We start from the raw sequence: 20,505 nt of genomic DNA, 5'->3' as shown, positions 1-20,505 counted from the left end.
TTTCTTCAACTAACATGAAGTCAGGCTCCTGTTCTCCAGGCTCCCCCACAACACCTCCTTCAAAGTTACCACGGACACCGGGGTCCATTTCACTGTCCTCACATCTCATTAGCCACAGGACTTTCAAAAGGCTACTCTCTACATCGTATCTTGCACAACAGCCAAAGAAAGTTAACACTTGCCCTCTCCTTCTCAGAAAGATGCTTTGAAAAGCAAATGGTATTAATTTATGTGAAGATGTCTGCAAATGATAAATCTTAAGCAAATGAAAGATATTAACTTCATAACTGAAGATCAAGCAAAGATTGCTATCAACACATTTCAGAAGGAATCTAGAAGTAATAAAAATGTCAAATTACCACTCATATAAGTTAAGGACATGAGGGACTCATACTGATCACAGGGTCTTTCTGAGAGCCCAGAACTTGAGAAATGTGATTCAGACTAGTAAATTTTTATCCAGCCCATATCCCATCCCCTCACCCTACTGAAGTCTCCACAAGCACCAGGTCAGGCACATGGATGGTACATAATTAACGCCTAACAAATGTCAAGTGAGCTAAGAAAGATAAAGTACAATAAAGGGGGATGCCAGTAATGAGGTTCCACATGCAAACAAACAGAAACAAAAACCTACAAGACAGACAATGCATGTGAACATAAACACAGCATCTTGTTAGCACACAGGACAGACTGATGAATTGGTCCTGGGACTAAAGAAATATAGAGGTCGGGGAAGGCTGCAAAGTAGAAAGATATTAAATCTGGCCAGTAGAGGAAAAGACTTTCACAGCAGACACAGACAAAACGGATACACCCAGCTTCCAGCTCAACATGTAAGGACTGTGAAAGTCACCAGCCTATCTTAACCACAAATAAAAAGCTGAAGAGAGTGAAAAACAAGTCTTTTCAGATCTGTCACACAAGGGAGAAAATACAAAAGGAGGCACTGCTCCCGAGACTGGAGAGAGACAGGTAAATACAGAGCCACGGCTTACCAAGGGTAGAAACCATCGCAGGAATCGGTGCCCATGGAGGAAAACCTGAACTGTGATTGACAAATTGCTGGAGGCTCAGTGTGATGAGTCCGGGAGTGAAAAACGTCAGGGGGACCCAGCGATAAGGGAGCCCCACAATATTGTGAAACGCACCTCCAAGAGCTCAACCAGATTACCACAGCAAATATGGACAGAAATCCCCCCAAGAGTCTGGCAGGTGGAGAGGAATATGAGCTGCTTTGAAATAGGCCAGAGCAGTGTGGGCAGAGCCTGCCTTCTGGGAACCCAGGTAAGCAGACCCTCCCCTGCTGGAGGGTTATCACGGCCTCACTGACCAGGGAAAGGGAAACACCCAGCACCAACTGGCTTTAGCCATTCTGTCCCACCTCACAGAGGAGAATGCTTTTGAAGTTCACAGCCAGAGCCCGGGCTCACTAAAAGACTGAGACCTCATCGTAAGCTACAGAACACTTAAGCCTCCTCACATTCCTCACCACCACATTACTAAAAGCCAACTTAAAGCAGTTCCTTTTACCTGATGGGTCAGATCCTGCTATCAAGAAAAAATTACAAGGCATACTGAAAGGCAAAAAACACAATCTGAATAGGAAAAGCAAGCGTCAGAACCAGACACGGCAGGGATGCGGGAATTATCAGACCGACTACGATTCACATACTAAGAGCTCTAGTGGAAAAAGTAGACAACACACAAGAACCAAAAGATGGGCAATGTCAGGAGAGAGATGAAAATCCCAAGAAAGAACCAAAAAGAAATCCTGCTAGAGATACAACAACAACAAAAACAAGCAACACACACACACACACACACACACACACACACACACACACACACGACCCTGGTAACAGAGAGGAAGAACACTCTTGTGATGGACTTGCTAGTTGATCAGGACACAGCTGAGGAAAGAATCCTATCAGACACCAAACTACAGATCCAGGGAGCTCGCTGAACAACAGGCAGGATCAAAAAGTGTACCTTGGCATATCACTTTCAAAGTACAGAAAATCAAAGATTTTTAAAAAATCGTGAAAATACCAAGAGAGGGGAAAAAACTACTTTACCTATAGAACGACAAAGATAAGAATTACATCCAACTTCTCCTCAGAAACCGTGCCTGCAAGAACGGTGGACAGAAATATTTAAACTACGGAGGGCAAAAAAACCCACCAACTAGAATTCTGTACCTGTGAAATTATCTTTCACAAGTGAAGGAGAAATAAAGGCTTTTTCAGACAAACAAAAATGGAGGGAATTTGTTGCTAATAGACCTGCCTTGCAAGAAATGTTAAAAAGTTCTTTAGAGAAAAGAAAAATAATATAGGTCAGGAACTCAGATCTACATCAAGAAGGGAAGAACATCAGGGACACCTGGGTGGCTCAGTCGGTTAAGCGACTGCCTTTGGCTCAGGTCATGATCCCAGGGTCCTGGGATCGAGTCCCGCATCGGGCTCCCTGCTCAGCTGGGAGTCTGCTTCTCCCTCTCCTCTGCCCCTCCCCTCGGCTACTGCTCGCTCGCTCTCTCTCTCTCAAATAAACAAATAAAATCTTAAAGAAGGGAAGAACATCAAAGAGGGAACACGTGAAGATAAAATAAAAATTTTTATTTTTCTTGTTCTTAATTGAGAAGCGTGTTCAAACTAGTGTATTTCTGGGACAATGCATGCTTGAGCTATAGCAGAAGGGATGGCAAAATAGTCTGAGAGACAAATGTGAAAGCTTTACAGAAGGATGGACATAAAGGTAAAGGAGAAGGCGGCTTTTAGCTCACGTGATTGAGTGAATATTCACGTTTTTAATTAATATTAAGAATCCAGGGAGAGATATGGGTTTGCTGAGTGCAAATAAGCAACTCAGTCCAGGTCACGGAGCTTGTGAGTCCCACTGTCAGGCCTGGAACCCAAAGACCAGACTCTGCACCACGCCGCTCACTGCCTCTCACACCAACAGCAGAAGAAACGTGTTTGAATGAAGACACCGTAACTGCAAGAGTTTCTACAGGACCGTCAACCAGAAACGGCCAGTATAGAGCTGTATCCACAGCTCAGGACAGAAATATTGCAGGGTTTTGTGTCTGTAGAGATGAAGGAACAGCAAGGAGAACAAAGCAGGGAAAGAAGGGACACGTTGCTGGCCGAGAAAGGACTTCTGACTCTGCCTTCCAAATATCGGAGAGCAAATGCCATCGTCCCATTGCTGTTAGATTCTGGTGAGTCAGAAAGAGAGGCTTCAATCCTATTCTTTGAGTGTCTTAATACTGGATTTATGTGATTATAAATGCATCGCCGACGTTATCCCGCAAGCCAAGGAGAATGCAGGCAAACTAGTAGGGCCTGAGTCCCAGTCGAGACGCGCCTCTCTGCAGAATGACCGCTACCGTTAGAACATCGGGGCATTTCAGCAGAGCGGTACACACGCGTGCAGACGTGACTCTCCCGGCCTAGATGATTTTTCCTGCCAGAGACTGTATCGGGTGGGGCAGAAAATGGTTTAGAAGCCACCCAGAAAAGCTTCCCCGTGTATGCAATTTCACATGCCATCAGAGTTCACGCCTCCTTATATATTCTCCATTACCACTTGGAAAACAGAAGTCCTAAGGGGTTTCACTGCCTTTTTGTCTGAAAATGAGAAAGAAACGAAATAGGGAAACATACACAGAGTGCACAGGACAAAAGTGGGGATGGGGTCAGGAGGGAGCAGAGCAGCATGCTGGAGCTTTAAAATATAGCAAGTAAGTGCATTTGCCTCGAATGTGTCCTGGGTCCTGGGACGACGGTCTGTGTTTAGAGAGACTGAGCAACAGGGCTTTCTGGTGATCAGAACACTTTTCGATGCTACTTCATGCAACACTTTTCGAGTTGGCCACGATTTACAGTTGATTAGCCTGCATAGTTGAGTTGCTTTCTCAAAAGATCCTAGGAAGGGATTATTTCTGTGCCCAAAGAGCCCCAGAGAATAGGGAGGGCCGCTCTCGGCCGTAATGTGAATTCCCCGGACTCGGTACACTGTGCTCATTGAAGCAGATAAAGCAAAGTTAAAGAAGCATTTAGTTCTTCAGAATACCAGCCTTAATAAGTATCTTTTTGTGGAAGGATTTAGGAGGAGGGGAGGGTTATCCTTAGTGCAGGCATTATTTCCTCGTACAAAAAGGGAAAATGTGCATACAGTTGGATGTAAAAAGCCAAAGCTCACATGCCCCCCTCCCCTCCCCAAGGAAAAGTTGCTGAACACACACTCCCAAACGCGAAGGCATGAATCTTCACAGCTTAATAGTCCCGGAGCCATTGTGCAGTTTCTCTTGGGAAACGCAGCTCATTGATCTGCAACCGCCCAAGTTCAACCTTTCAGCTGTGAGAACCAGGAGCTGTACGGGCTTCAAAGCCCTACCTTCATCAGCAAGCAGAGCCCAAGACGGGCTGTGTCCCCAGGCGGCGCTAGGCAGCTCCCCTTGTCCTCTCAACAATACTGCCATCAAGGCACATGAGAAAAGTCTGCAAAAGGCTGAATCGGGCCACATCTGCGGGCGGCCGAGACTCTTAAAGTGATCTTTGCTTGCACAGTGCAAGGCTTGTCCTGGCCCCAGCAGCTTTCAGAGGTTCCTCCTGCAAACAGTGTTCCTTATGTGCAACTTGACGCAGAATTAGTCACTTGTAATCACTTGGAATGCATATTGTTTAATAAGGCGATGCCATGTGATCCCATTTTTCTAACCACTAGCAAACTTCTCCTGTTCCTCTCTGCCTTATCCCCAACCTGTCTTCCACCAGGAAGAGATGCACGGACAGACGTGCACGGAGCTCTTGCTAAGATGAAAATCACGTTGTGATTCCCACGGTCACTTCACTGGAGTTTCCACTGTAGCTCGAGAAGCTGAAAACCCAGTTTATCTACGTGTATTTCTCCATGGCTTAAAATTTTCAGTATGGACTCCCAGGGCCTAAGGCAGATTGAGGACGTTCTTCATAGAAATCAACATAAACAATTACTACTACTAATAATGGAAAGAAGAGAGAGAAGAAAGACATCTTTACAAAGTGCACACTTTAAGTCATTTTTTCCCTCCACACAAATGGAAAATGAACTCACCCACACTGGTGGCTATGCTCTGAAAGGAGCCAGTTGAGAGAAGTCCTTTCTTTATTGTGTAGTTTTAAAGACTATTCTTTGACCTCTGCTATTTATGACTTAAGATCTGTGAAGACAGGGCCAAAGCCCTTTGGTTCCAAAGGGTGCACACACACAAAAGCCTTCCACCTTTGCTCCACTTACCTCATTTCCCATCAGAACACGTTTATACTGCACTCCCCCTGGGTTCATCATTCAAATGGCTTTTTCTTGTTGCTTTTGCCCAGTGACAGCCATTACCTAGTTGACAAGTGGCAAGCACCGCTCCTTCCCAAGTATGATGCCGTAATCATCACTTCCCAGTGGCAAGACTACAGCTCTCAATACAGATGTCTCGTCACCTCATCTTGGCTAACCATGAAATTGTGGATGAAATGGTCCAGGAAGCCAAAGGACTCCTCAGGCACGTTGCAACCGCAATATGGCAACTTTCTAGTTATTTCTTGTTTTGTGGGTTTAGGAATTTATCGACAGCCCTTTTCACTCTTAAAGGCGTTCAAAAACCATTGACCGAGATCCACAGGATTCAGCCAAAACACTAATCTTAAGTGTGTGGGAAAAACAAGATAAAGGGAGATTAAAAACAGAGAGAATAAACAAATAGATGGAGTCAGGATAAAGCTAATTTCCAAAATACATGGGATTTATTTCAGTACCCTTGTTAAAAATAGGGTATTTTATTTATCTTTTAGCTTTCTAACAGCCAATTCAAGGAGAAAACACTATTGGTTAAGGTACACGGTATCCACAGGAGGGGAAAAGAAAAAAACCCTGCCAACTTCTAGGGGAAACGTAATCAGTACTGATAATGCCAAAACCACGCATGCTCTCGCAAGCTTCCTCCTAAGGATGGCACGGAGTAACACACCAATGTGCCCAAGCTCCTCGGCGTAGTCCCAGCGGCTGGGTCTGTGAGACAGGTTCTGAGAATACCACATGTGCATTGTAGCAACACGCACTGAATAAAAGCCATTTGTTAAAGGACAATCTTGAGACGGGAAAGGTAGAAGGGTTAGTTCTGTAATGAAGGCATAGACCGCAGAGCATCTAGAAACAATGTATCCACCAGGTATGTCTAAAGATCGTTCCACCTGCTGACTTCTGGTCGCACGGGGCTACAGCGCGTTAGATGGCCGGCTGCTTGGCGAGCATCGGGAGTACGGCGGCTCTGTGAACGAGTCACTGTCACTTCACAGCCAGCAGAACTTTTGTCAGCCCAACAGCCACTGTGGAAATTAAAGATCCTAACTAAGGTGTCTCAGTAAGAAGGCAATCCAACCTCTGCGTAGACATGCATCAAAGGTAAGGGGAGTACTTGACAAAGATCTTCCTAAAAAAAAATTTATTTTCTCTTTCAATCCAGAAGAAAATAGAAGGTAGACCTCAGGAGTAAATCTCATATAGTACAGCCAGAGTACTTTAATTTTAGGCTAAAAAAGAATTTAAAACAAATGTCCAGCTTAGCCACCACACACACACACTTCAAATCACCCAAGGAAATCATGCTTTGAGCGATGAATCTTACAAGGGAGGTCTCTGACCTAAACTAGTTGCAAAATGAATATACCCAGGTAGCTGCATGTCATTATTTATAGGGTGATGGAAATTCTTCTGAATCAAATAGGTCAAAGATAAGAACTTTCGAGAAAGGACAATTAGTTTGCAGAAATTAGCCCATAATTTTTCAGGCAAGATAGACAGCAAGAGTGTGTCCTTGTTCACTCAGCTAGTAAAAAAAAGAGTTAAAATTAAAACCTAGATTTCAGGGTGCCTGGGTGGCTCAGTTGGTTAAACCACTGCCTTTGGCTCAGGTCATGATCCTGGAGTCCCGGGATCGAGTCTTGCATCAGCCTCCCTGCTCGGCAGGGAGTCTGCTTCTCCCTCTCACCCTCCCCCGTCTCATGCACTCTCTCTTTTTCTCTCTCTCAAATAAATAAAATCTTTAAAAAATAAATAATAAATAAATAAATAATAAAACCTAGATTTCAAAAAATAAAATAAAATAAAATAACATAAAACCTAGATTTCAGGCGCCTGGCTGGCTCAGTCAGTAGAACACGCGATTCTTGATCTTGGGGTCGTGAGTTCGAGCCCTACACTAGGTGTAGAGATTACTAAAAAATAAAGAGATAAAATAAAGAAATAAAATAAAACCTAGATTTATTTTCTTGTAATGATTGTTCTCTTAAAACCATGAAGACATCATGTTTCCAAGGCAGATGATGCACCAGCACAAATCAGATTTCTAAGAGGAAATCCTGTGTATGAATAGGTAAAAAAACTCGACTTGACTCTCATGTCAAGGATTACCTACCGGATGGGGTCCAAATTATGAACATAGCTAAGCAAATGCTGATGGGCTGAATCCCAGTGGGAGTTTTTGCTTTGCCCCTCCATCACCAAGAATATTTTGGCAAGGGCCCTTCTTGGGGGAAGCAGGCCAAGAAAGGACAATCACGTGTGTGATGCCCACAAATTTGCCCCCCCCAGCCACTGAAAGCCAACACCGTTTCCTTTCTAAAGCCTAACAGTCCCCAACGCCGGTGCTTTCTACCAGTTGCCGGATCAAACCCCAACATCTTCAAGCGATCGTCGCTCTTCCACGCTCCGAGTGCCTCCTGATGAATACATTACAACTCCAACACATCTGTCAGACCGTAATCACCATGTCATACATCCTGACTGAGCTGTTTTTCATATGTTCCAACAGATTCCCTTTCTAAAGCCAGCTTTCAGGAACCCTTCTTCAATTGTGAACCAAGTAAGAGATTTTGTTGGCATCTTCTTTCATCGGACAGGATGAGAAATAGAGAGTAGGCAAGGGCGCAAATAAAGACTTACACGGAGGTGGCTTTTTCCCTCCCACGGGTCTTTGCTTTGAAGTTTACAGCAGGTGGACGCGTCTTTCACACCCGTAAAAATTGATATGGAAAATGGGAAACACGTTGGGCCATTAACATGTCACATGTGTTGGATTTAAATCTAAATAAGAACCTGTTCTTTACCTTACATGTTGATTGTGCTCTGAGTCTAGCAGGAGGCTTTGCATGTTCTTTCAGGCTAGTTTCTAGGTTAAAAAAGCCTGGAATGTTCCAGCTACTGCAGGCTAATGATCACCCAAAAGCTCACTAATATGTTTGATAAAAGTTCCCAGCATGAGAGCAGAAAACACTTACCATAAGAATGACATGTGAGGAGAAGCAAATCGGAGACACCAGCTCAGGCCGCCTTCAACGCTGGAGGCAGCAATTAGAACTGGGAGCGCGCATTCCAGGAAGCTGGGGCCGATGGAAGGGGGCACAAATCTCTTAATTGTTTCAACCATTAACTCCTCGACCTACCTGCATTATCGCTACAAGGGACGCGGCTGGAAGCCTTCAGCCTTTCTCACACAGCTCAACTCTGCTTCCTCACCATTTAAGAAATGAAGTTTTGCAAGTCCCGGCCACGCAGAGACGCTAATCACGCATTTTGACTCTGGATGCTTCCTGACCCCGTTTATAAGTTATTTTTGGTTTTGTCTGCTTCATATTCTCTCCTTTCTCTCTCTCTCTCTCTTTTTTCCCCATCTCTGCCTTTACATCAGAGATGATATCCTTTGGCACGTTCTGCAGAGCAACACTGGAGAGAGTACTTGAGAAGGATGATGCGTAAGTAGACCTAACTCATGCTTGTTGGTCAAGAGATTGTCATTTGCATTTAGACTGAAGTTCAAGGACTCAGCTCGCCCTTAAATTCTTCTCATATGCATTCCATGCAAATTTTAATTCCACCACTGGTTTAAAGAAATGGTAGAATAGTCCTCTCTTCTCAGATATGATATCCTATTGATTTTCTCCTGAGAAATAATGTCATGATTTTCACTTATGGAAATAGCACTGGTACCACAATAAAGGGAATTAATCATTCCACTTGGGAAATTTTCTAGAAGAAGCAATCTCTTCCAGTGGTACAAATCTACACTTGACAATCACTGTCCATAGTGGCTTTGCCTATGTTAGATAAGGGATATTCGATATACATCAACTTTGTCCTTGAAGTTGATTGTATAAAGTCAGGGAAAACTATAGAAATATCAGTAAGTATTACCATAGGCTTTAAATGTTTTAAACTATATAAAACATCTGAAATTTTTCATCCACTGTTTATTAGAGTTGCAAAGAAGTGAAGGATGTTCTTGGATATTCAGACACAGTGCATTTCCATGTGGGCCCAAGGTTTTCATTTTCCTCCGTAAGATATGTTTTCCTCCGGCTCTATGGATTCACCACATACATGATAGAAAGCATCTAACACAAAACAAAAACCTTCAACAGCCGCGTTCTGCTGTGTTTCAGAGGTTTGACCCTTATCCAATAAATTTCATAGATGTCAAATGAAGCCATCCAGATGTTCAGATATTCATACAAGCAAAACCAATATTCCTCACCTCTAAATTTGGCTCTGAATAAACCTGGAACATGACTAAGAATTTGGAGTTGCAGCCCTTATAAGAACTGAACTCCCACTGAGATCAAAGCAGCATGCCAAGGCAAGGAGACTGGGCCCTAAATAACTGCTTTTCAACACATATCCTCAGAACCAAATGGGAAACAAGTCAAGGGAGTGAGTTACAACACCCATAAGGAGAAGAAGGATGAGCACCATGCTTCCCACAGATAAGTGGCTTGTCACCAAGAGCGAGGTGCCTAGGTACAAGGTAACAGAGCATAATGTGAAAGGATAAATCTTTTATAAAGTGAATGCATGACTCTCGTGCAAACGTAAAATGAACATGTGTGAATGATTAGATTTCACCCATGAAATAGTGCAAGGACCAAGAATAGGTTACATTTGGCTCAAAGGAGAAATCCAGGAAATATAAATATAAATATATTCACATACAACAAGACGTGCTGGACCGGATTTAACAGATAGATGCAAAACGGTCTATTCATGGGGTGAGCATCAATTGCATTCCGATGGCCACGATTCATTTGCATTTCCATGGACAAGCATCATCTGCATTATTATCAGCTCTCTACCATTTGTAGACTAAGAAAATAGCTCAAAGACAATGAACAATGGAGATAACCTGGAAAGGTCTAACAGAGGACATCCATTCTGAAGTCGCTTTTGTTTTGCTCAATTTGAAGTCCTTCACAATTTTTGCTGGCTCTCATAATCCCATTTCAACACTGAATTTTCAAAAACTGTGATTTTTTTCTTTGACGTTTTCTTACTATTGTTTATCATGCATTCATTCAAAATTCTTCACACGCAACAATGTTCCATAAATGATGTTAGAAACTGTCTGTTTTTGTTTGAATACATCAAGATATGTCTTTGTAGAAGAAAGCATTTTATTGTTTTGTTTAAGTTTGGTTTTGCATACGTGAATGCCATGGCATAGAACAGACTGGCAAACTATCACAAATGGCCAAATCCAGCCTGGCACCTGTTTTCGTACAGCTGGTGAGCTAAGAATTGTTTTTACATTTTTAAATGGTTAGGGAAAAATAAAATTTCATGACTTGTGAAAATGACATGAAATTCAAATTTCAGTGTCCATAAATAAAGTTTTATTGGAACACAGCCACACTCATTTGTTGATGTATTATCGGTCACTGATTTCCTGCTACAATGGCAGAGTTGATCGTTGCCGCAGAAAGCTTATGGGCTGCAAAAGATGAAAATATTTACTATCTGGCCTCTACTGCTGACCCCTGGCATAAAGTACGGGACACTAATTACAATGTGTGTGTGGAGGATGCGCTTCCCTACACCAACAAGCCATTCGGCTCCGTTCCGACACCGTCTATCTGGGGATGGCATGGGATCCCACAGTGAAGGGCTCAGTCCTGGAAGACTGTGTTCCTCCTACCAGCTCAGCTCGTCATCTGTGCTTCTGACCAGGAGATTCCCACAACCACCTCCTGGAGTTCAAGGGATTTCCTAGAGCGGCTCACAGAACTCAGAGAAATAACGTCACTTACTAGATCGCCAGTTTATTATAAGGGATGTAAGTCAGGAACAGCCAGACAGAGGAGATTCACAGGAACAGTAATGGGGAAAGAGTGCGAGGCTTCCACGTCCTCTCCAACGGCACCACTCTCCCAGCACCACTCTCCCAGCACACGTTCATCAACCTGGAAGTCCTCCTAAACCCTCCTTTTGTGTTTTTACAGAGGCTTCATTACCTAGGCACGATGAAATCACTGGCCATCGAAGACTGAACTCCCGCCCTTCTCCCCTCCCTGGAGGTCTGGGGGTGGAACCAGAAGTCCTAACGCTCTAGGCCCATGGTTGGCTCCACCGGCAGCCAGCCTCCATTCTCGAGGTGCCTTCCAAATGTCGCCTCATTAACATAACAAAAGGCATCTTTACTGTTCTCTCCATTTAGGGACTTTCAAGGGTTTTAGGAGCTCTGTGCCAGAAATGGGGATGAAGACCAAATATGTATGTATTACAAATCACAATATCACAGTACTGTGCTTAATACAATGTCACATTGAGGGACGCCTGGGTGGCTCAGTCGGTTAGGCGTCTGCCTTCAGCTCAGGTCATGGTCTCAGGGTCCTGGGATGGAGCCCCACATTGGGCTCCCTGCTCAGTGGGGAGCCTGCTTCTCCCTCTCCTTCTCCATCCCCCTCTGCTGTTCCCGTGCTTGTGCTCTCTGGCTCTCTCTCTGTGTCAAATAGATAAAATCTTTTTAAAAAAAACAGAATGTCATAGTTTTTTAAAAAAAGAAGCTATCAAGAAAAAAAGATATTCTAGGGGCGCCTGGGTGGCTCAGTTGGTTAGGCGTCTACCTTCAGCTCAGGTCATGATCTCAGGGTCTTTGGGATCAAGCCCCACGTCAGGCTCCCTGCTCAGCGGGGAGCCTGCTTCTCCCTTTCCCTCTGCACACTCCCACTCATGCTCTTGCTCTTGCTCTCTCAAATAAATAAAATCTTTAAAATAAAGTGAAATCAAAAAAAGAAAAAAGATAATCTTGACATGATAGAATGGTTCATAAAAACAGTCTTGACTTCTCCACTGAGACAAAATACCAGGCTATCTTGCCCACCAATTCAAATCTCCTGGCTAATGCTCCAAAATCATCCCTAAACTGGTCTTCAGAGAAATTACACCCAGTGGAAAATAGGTTCTGAGAATAAGGCCTTCCACTGAGGTGGAGGTTACCTTTGGCAGGATACATCTGTGCCTTAGGATTAGATTCCCCAACTGCACTATGAAAGAATTCCTAAAGTCCTCCTAGCTCCAGAATTCTTCTGTCCATCCTTCCTATAAAGAGTGATGCCAATGGTGTGCATCACTCACCTTCCCTCACCTCCACCCACCTAACTCCTAACACAATCCTAACATCCAGAAGTCAGGGGCTCACTCCAACAGTTCTGTCCTTTGTAGCTAAGTATTTCCATCCAGGTGAGTCCTGAGTTACGGGCTGTGAAAACCCCCAACGAGTGGGCAGAATCTAAAAGGAACACGCTCACTTGCATAATAACCAATTAATGCATCAGTTCAGAGGGAAATCCGAGTGGTAGAAAGGGGAGGGAGCTAGAATAGGGAAAGAATTATGGGATCAGCAGAGAGCAAAGGAAGGATGGATCCTAAAAATGCACAAATACTCTAGATGGTGAGATAAGGAGAAGGTGGGCTATGGGCCTGTCACACAATCCTGGGGACTCTTAAGGGATCCTGTGCCAGTTTTTTAAAAGGAATGAAGATTTTTAAAAAAAGGGGATTTGCTCAGCAAGCTAAAAAGGTAAAAAGTAAGAGCAAAGACCAAATGTGATGTTATATTAATCACGAGGGCCTGGGATATAGGACATGCTCAATGAGTATTTGTTGAACTTGAAATAATCAAACTCTATTAGAACTAAATGAACTGTATTTCAAGCAAATGTTAAAATAAAAACATAAATGAAAGGCCTGAACAGCCATCCTATTGCAATATATGGGAAAAAAATTAGGAAATTTATACTATATTTGGTATAGAAAAATGTGTTATTTAAGAGACAGATTAATTAAAAGAAGTTCTTAAAATAATGTACATTGTCAAAATTGAACTTTTTTTTTTTATTATTTATTTGACAGAGAGAGACACAGCAAGAGAGGGAACACAAGCAGGGGGAGTGGGAGAGGGAGAGCAGGCTTCCCGCTAAGCAGGGAGCCCGATGTGGGGCTCGATCCCAGGACCCCGGGATCATGACCTGAGCCGAAGGCAGACGCTTAATGACTGAGCCACCCAGGCGCTCCCAAAACTGAACTTTTTATTTGGATATTTTATTAGGTTTTTATAGCACCACAATAATATCTCATCCCCAAAAGTATTTGGGATTGCTTGGATGAAAACATTAAGACAAAAATTGATCATAAAGATTAGTTAGATAGAATAGAAAAATGCCTCTTTTATGCCAAAGGCATATGTTTATGGTCCTAATTAGAAACAGATAATCTTATTTTTTTTTAGATTTTATTTCAATTCAAGTTAGTTAAAATACAGCACATTATTAGTTTCAGGGGTAGAACTTAGTGATTCGTCAGTTGCATAGAACACCCAGTGCTCATCACATCCCGTGCCCTCCTTAATGCCCATCACCCAGCTACCCCATCCCCCCACCCACCTCCCCTCCAGCAACCCTCAGTTTGTTCCCTAGAGTTAAGAGTTTCTTATGGTTTGCCTCCCAGATGATCTTACTATTTAGTTACTACTAAAAGTGAAGTTCTAAGAGTAAGTTATTCTAAAAGGTATCATTTTTTGGTAGATTTGGCATATTTAGAAAGTTTGCCCCAAATCATCCTAGACTGACACTGAGCTCAGATGTGAACTTCGCAAACAGTTTATTTTGGAGTGCCCAGTAGCAAACCCCGTTCCCCTGAGCTATGTGTTCCTCTCAAAGTGAGCAATCACCCTCATGGAGGAATTTCTAAGGCATCCGTTTCTCCAGGCATCTGCTGTGATCCCTGAATGAAGCTGAACAAGGCGGGGGGGGGTCATCTTTAGACAACATCTTGTTACCTTCACACTGGACAATGCAGATGGGAAAGCAAGGAGAAGACATGATTCTCTCCCTAGAGTTGGGTCACAATGTTTTCAGGAAGTTCTACATTTCACAGTAGCCATAAGAGTGGTTTGGGAAAAACCCAGAGCACCAGAAGAATCCACTGCTACATTGAGCAGAAGATCTTTCATACTATCTTTATGGTTCTATGATACTTCAAATGTGTAGGATATATAATGGGAAAACCACAGGCTTCTGATTCCATCAGAATTCAGTTCAAATTCCATCTCTGGTACTTGCTAGTACTTAGCAGCCAAGTGACATCGTACAAAGGTCATCAAACCCTCCTAAGCATCTGTGAAACAGACGGTCATGCCAATTACAAAGTCAAGATTAGGTTCACTGGCACACAAGTGCATCTTCATACAACCACAAAAATAAAGTAAAAAAAAAAAAAAAAGTCACTTTAAGTAACATAGAAAGTTATCTATCCTTCATGTTCAAATAATGTGAGAAGTCCAAGACTTGTAATGGGGGCTCCATGGTATCAAAGACCCAAACACCTTCTATCTTTCTTATTGGTTATTCTCAGACTCGCCTCCATCGTCAAGGCTAACTCATGGACCAAGACAGCTGCTGGAGCCCCTGCCATTGGTCTGCATCCTAAACAGCAGAGGACAGAAAAGGGGACGAGCCAACGAGAACATTTTCTAGCTAAATCAGTTCCTTTTAGAGAGGCATTTCAAAAGTCCTTCACAATTATTCCAATTGCGTTTAATGGGCTTGAAATACGTTAGATGGCCATATTTAACATCAAATAAGCTTTGGGAAATGTAGATGCTTAATTCTAGATGGTAATGTTGCTCATGTGAGGAACTAGGTTTTGGTTAGAACAGAGACTGGATTAGAAGGCAAAGTGCAATCCACCCACCTACATTAGCGAGTATATGGGGAGAATTTAGAATTCCTACAGGTACCAAGCCCCTGACAGCACTCCACACATACCACATGCCCAGTAAATTATACCTTTATTTTCTGTCATATAAAAAAGTAAAACTGCTGAAAATAGACCTGTGTTCTTAATTTCTTTTATAACTGCCAAAATGCATGGACCAGGGTTCTCAACCTTGGCACTACGGACACTTAGACCAGACAACTCTTGCTGTGCAGGGCTGTCCTGGGGGCTATGTGGGTTGTTTATCAGCATCCTGACCTCCACCCACCTAATGCCTGTGACCCTCCAACACCACTTGTGACAACCAAAAATGTCTCCAGCCGTTGCTAAATGTCCCCTTGGGAGCAAAATCACCCCAGGTTGAGAACCACTGCCTAAACCTACACCGGACAATAGGTCACTACTCTATGTGATCTACGAGTTGAATGGTGCTAAAGACCCTCGAGTCTGTAGCGCTGACTTCATTATGGAGAACTGAGTATAGGACAAAGGTGTAGATTTTCCGAATGAATAATAAATAATCTTGCTAAGTTACATAGATATAAAATGGATTATGTAGTACTTTTTTCGTAAAGGTAATGCAGTAAAGATGTGCTTTGGGGGAGTAAAAAATATAATACACAGGCTTTATTCATTCACTCCTTCATCAGAAATATTTGTTGAGCAACTAGTGGAGAGCAGCATGACTCAGCTTAGATGGTTAGAGGGTCTTTCCAGGAGCCCTGTGGAGACTACACTGTTTGGGGCAGAAGCAGCAGCTTGGAGACACAAGAGGACGCTTGTGGATGGGCCAGGCAGGAGATGACAGCACACTGGACAAGGGGCAGGGATGGGGGCAGTTAGATGGGAGGAAGAGATCATATTTGTAGATGGGAGGAAGATATCATATTTGTAGATGGTAGCCAGAGAGGATGAGCGTGTGTGGTTTCTACAAAACATTATGTAATCCTTATCTTTCAAAACATATTCAGAAAGTTATATCATTATTACTTCCAGGTTTTATTTGTTACTTGTCTGTCCCAATATTTGCTCAAAATGGGTTTTCGAGTTGTTGATCTCTGGGCAGCACGATGGAGAAGGCAGCGTTCCAAACTCCGGCACACACCCCCACCCCCACCCCTTTGCTGAGGGATTCCAGAACTATTATCAAATAGGTATGTGCCTGAATGTCCCCATCTGTAAAATGGAGTTACCATCACTCACGCTTCACCTCATTAACCTAAAGATGAAGAGCAAAAGACTCTATAGTTTCCACAAATCTCAAAAGAAATGCAAACTGTACTTAGCTGCAAACGTATCCGTGGTGATCATATCCAAAGGAGATAAATTTTGATTAGCATGTAAGATTCATTCCCAAAGATTCAGACTAAAGACAACCCTTAAACTTATGTCAGCTTTGTACTGTATTCCAAAGTTTCTGTTGGGGTTAGCTGTGACTTATTAATGCATTCTTTGCTTCCAGGCAAAAGGAATTGATTTCTTTTCTTGTGAAATGCAGTCTCTCATGTCAGCCTTGATCATTCACTGAGAAGATATGATTTAACAACCTGCAGTCCTGGTGGGGGATGGGGGGGGGCTCTTTAATTAGGATACTTAAAAACATAGTTCACATGAAACTTTTCCATTCAAATTTCTTTTAAATGGATAAAAAATAATTTCTTAATGGAATAAGGAGGAAAGGGACTGCTTAAATGAGAGATAATACTGGTAATTCATGTAATACTCAACTAATATAAAACAAGACAGAAACACTACTTGGGAATTTTCATCAGCCTTATGGCATTTTCTCTCTCTCCCTCTCCCTCTCTCTCTCTCTCTGTATGTATGTATATATATGTTTTCCTGCAATGATGACATAAACAAGTTACCCAACATGCCAGCCGAAGAACAACAGATATTAGAAAATGTCTTATCAGAACAAATGTTTAAGTTATTACATAAAAAGAGTAAAAGTACCATAAACCAGACATTTCATTTCTGCCCAAGATTTAGTAAGTCAGAGCTAAGCAAAGCTTACTTTCATCACATTATTTCACATTTCACCTAAGAATTCTGTTTCATTTTTAATAATATGCCTGTGTATTAAGTGACATAATGTGTGCATGGATGTTGGAATGGATCATTGTAATAAAGTTTTTGGTTTAGGAATATTATTCTACAATTATTCACTGTAAGATAATGTGTTTTAAAGACCTTTCGAAATAATAATGTTCTTCATAAATATGCAATTTCAGCATTATGTGTTGCTCAGATAAAATTTTAGTTATAAAATAAAGGACTTTCAATTTTAAGTCTAACAGTCATGTTTTTGTTTTTGTTTTTTTAAAAGATTTTATTTATTTGACAGAGAGAGACACAGCAAGAGAGGGAACACAAGCAGGGGGAGTGGGAGAGGGAGAAGCAGGCTTCCCGCTGAGCGGGGAGCCCGATGCGGGGCTCGATCCCAGGACCCTGGGATCATGACCTGAGCCGAAGGCAGACGTTTAACGACTGAGCCACCCAGGCGCCCCTAATAGTCATGTTGATGAAATGAATCTCATCAAACACTATTAGGATCCCAAAGTTGCCAATATTTTCAGCCAGTAGTAAACTCTAGTTATTTATATACCACATATTATAAACACATACACACACACACATATATATGTATACATATTACATATATTCTTTTCTAAAAAGTTGCAATGTTTTGGGATTGAGGTAAAATGTACACTATTAAATGTATGAATGAATATAATGACAACTTTAGAGTGTGTGTAGACAGCGAGGAATACTCAAAAATAGAAAAGAGACTTTTTAGGGCGCCTGGGTGGCTCAGTTGGTTAAGCAACTGCCTTCAGCTCAGGTCATGATCCTGGAGTCCCAGGATCGAGTCCCACATCGGGCTCCCCGCTCAGCGGGGAGTCTGCTTCTCCCTCTGACCCTCCCCCCTCTCATGCTCTCTCTCTCTATCTCATTCTCTCTCTTAAATAAATAAATAAAATCTTAAAAAAAAAAGAAAAGAGACTTTTTAAAGAGTCAAATTATTTAACCAGCAATTCTAAAAGTTCTGCAACCAGTTCCAACTTGCACGTGGATGGGTGGGCACAGTTTCTGCAAACATCCACCTAGTTCTCCAACATCAGCTGAGTGTCCTACAAGTTAACTCACTTCTGACTCTACCTGGTGACCGTGTCAGATCCCACGGGTTAAGGGCTTGGTCCCACAGGCTGCTCCCCACCCCTCTGCCATGCCCTCCCCACCCCCACTTCAATGCCGATCACAAGTCCCAGATGTCACCTGTGCTTTTTGCCTGACCTGCTGCAGATGGGTGGGTCCCACTGACCCCCTTGTCGGCTTCCATTCATTTGCTAGGGTGGCTCAGAACACGTGAGCAACATTTTACTTACCAGATCACTTTAGATGGGTTTATTCTTAAAGGATACTAGCTCAGGAGCAGGCAGATGGAAGAGATACACAGGGCCAGGCACGAGGAAATGGCAGGGAGCTTCCAGGGACACCACCTGTCCCCAGATCTGCATCTGCACTTGTTTCACATGTGGGAGCTCTCCGAACCCCCTCCTTTTTTGTTTTGCTTTAAATGGAGGCTTCACTCTCTAGGCATGATTGATTAAATCATTGGCCATTGGTGACTGAATCAACCTCCAGCTCTCTCCCCTCCCTGGAAATCAGGGAGTGGTCCTGAAAGTTCCAACCCTCTATTCAGGGCTGGTTCACCTAGCAACCAGCCCCCCATCCTTAGCTGTGTTCCAAAAGTCACCTCATTCACATAAACCCCACGGTGGTGGAAAGGGGCTTGTTATGAGTAACAAGACACTCATTCGCCTCTGAGGCTCCGAAGGGATTTTAGAAACTGAGGACAAGAGACCAAATATAACAAAAGATGGTCCCATTGCTCTTATTGCTCAGAAAATCCCAAGGGTTTGGGGAGCTGTGAGCCAGGAACCATGGAAGAAAATCAAATATACAAAGAGTATATTCTAGTCATCTGAATGACCAACTGCACATGTCTTATAAATCACAGTATCACAAATTCTTACAAACAAAACTATATACAAAATAGCTTAAGTGTAAGTAGAATGCAGTAAATCTTCTGGTCTAACCAAAAGATGTTTTCTCCTTAAAATGTTTTTGGATTAAAAAATTAGAGAGAGAGAAATAAGGCAATATATAGAAAAACTGATATATGTTATCTTGATTGCAGTGGTGGCTAAACTAATTGAATCTACAAGTGATAAAATGTCACAGGATGATACACGTACATTGTACCAATGTCAATTTCCTGCTTTTGACATTGTCCTACAAATATGTGAAGTGTAACTTTCGGTGGAAACTGGATGAAGAATATGTGTAATTTCTCTGCAGTCTCTGCAACTTCCTGTGACTCTAGAATTATTCCAAAATTAAAGGTTTTTAGAAATATTGATATAGTTGTAGGGAACATACCTTAGAACATTGCTTGTGATTCTGGCACCAAATCAAGGAACCATTGTTCTGCAAAAAGAAAAAGAAATATTGGCTCATTAAGTAATTTTCTAACTGATAACTAAATACTGTGAGTATCATTTTTCAATATCATCCTTAACAAAAGACCAATTTCGCCACCCTGATGTTCTCTCTTCCCAAAATAGAAAATGTGTCTCTAATGTAAGTCCAATTTCATCCTTGACTTCATGATAGAAACAGAAACATATGAGATAAGAAAGATTTCAAGCTGCCTAAAAGGAAAAGCGTCTGAGCCACCTCTCCTGGTGTGCTGAGCTATGAGATGCAGACCAGCAGGAAAATGAACACTAGACATTTTTCCAGCAGGAAGCAGTTTTGGTAAATTTACAAGTCAGAGGCTTTTCATCTCAACCCATTCACAGTAATAAAAGAGTTTGAGCTTGGGAGTCAGCTTTTACCGAAAAGCCTTCTCTTTCCCTATCACCGGATGTGTGACTGTGGACAAGGGACTTGCTATCCCTGTACCTCAGTTTATCCATCTGTAAAATGTAACACTATCTCATGCATGAAGTCAGGGGCATAAGGAAATAATACACATACACCACTTAGCATGGCTTGATAATTCACTCAGTATGGAAGAAATATCAGAACTACGGCTTATTGTATCTAGCATCCACATTTCTGCAGGGAAGCATCATCTCATTCCCCATGACTAACATCTTGGTCATGATTTCTCCTTCGGCTGGGGTATGTTATGTCACAGTGTGTGAGGCTGGGGTGGTTGGTAGAGATAGTAAGAGCCATCAACCCATAACTTAGATGCTGTGGCCTCCAGTTCCTTGAAGTTCACGGTTGCATATGACATACAGTAGTCTGTTTCCTCTGTCTGAATCTCTGAACTTTGAATTTTGAGATCATCTTCTATCCAGAGAACAGTAGTGTTACATTTGTCCTCTGTTCAGAGAAAAGAAAATTAAA

At 42.5% G+C, this 20,505-nt stretch overlaps 1 protein-coding gene across 3 annotated transcripts in view; it reads right to left on the bottom strand.

Moving 5' to 3' along the window:
• The window catches only part of ANOS1 (anosmin 1), a 694,126-nt gene that overhangs the window by 135,083 nt on the left and 538,538 nt on the right, over positions 1 to 20,505 (bottom strand). For all 3 annotated transcript variants that reach the window (XM_078064553.1, XM_078064552.1, XM_078064551.1), the window contains one exon: positions 19,528 to 19,575. In XM_078064553.1, coding sequence (XP_077920679.1) covers positions 19,528 to 19,575 — 48 coding nt within the window. The remainder of the gene's footprint in view (positions 1 to 19,527; positions 19,576 to 20,505) is intronic.

This window comes from Halichoerus grypus, chromosome X, assembly GCF_964656455.1.
Source record: "Halichoerus grypus chromosome X, mHalGry1.hap1.1, whole genome shotgun sequence".
Classification (NCBI taxonomy): domain Eukaryota; kingdom Metazoa; phylum Chordata; class Mammalia; order Carnivora; family Phocidae; genus Halichoerus; species Halichoerus grypus.
The sequence above is the reverse complement of the archived record's forward strand: the minus strand, read 5'-3'. Positions and strand labels throughout refer to the sequence as shown.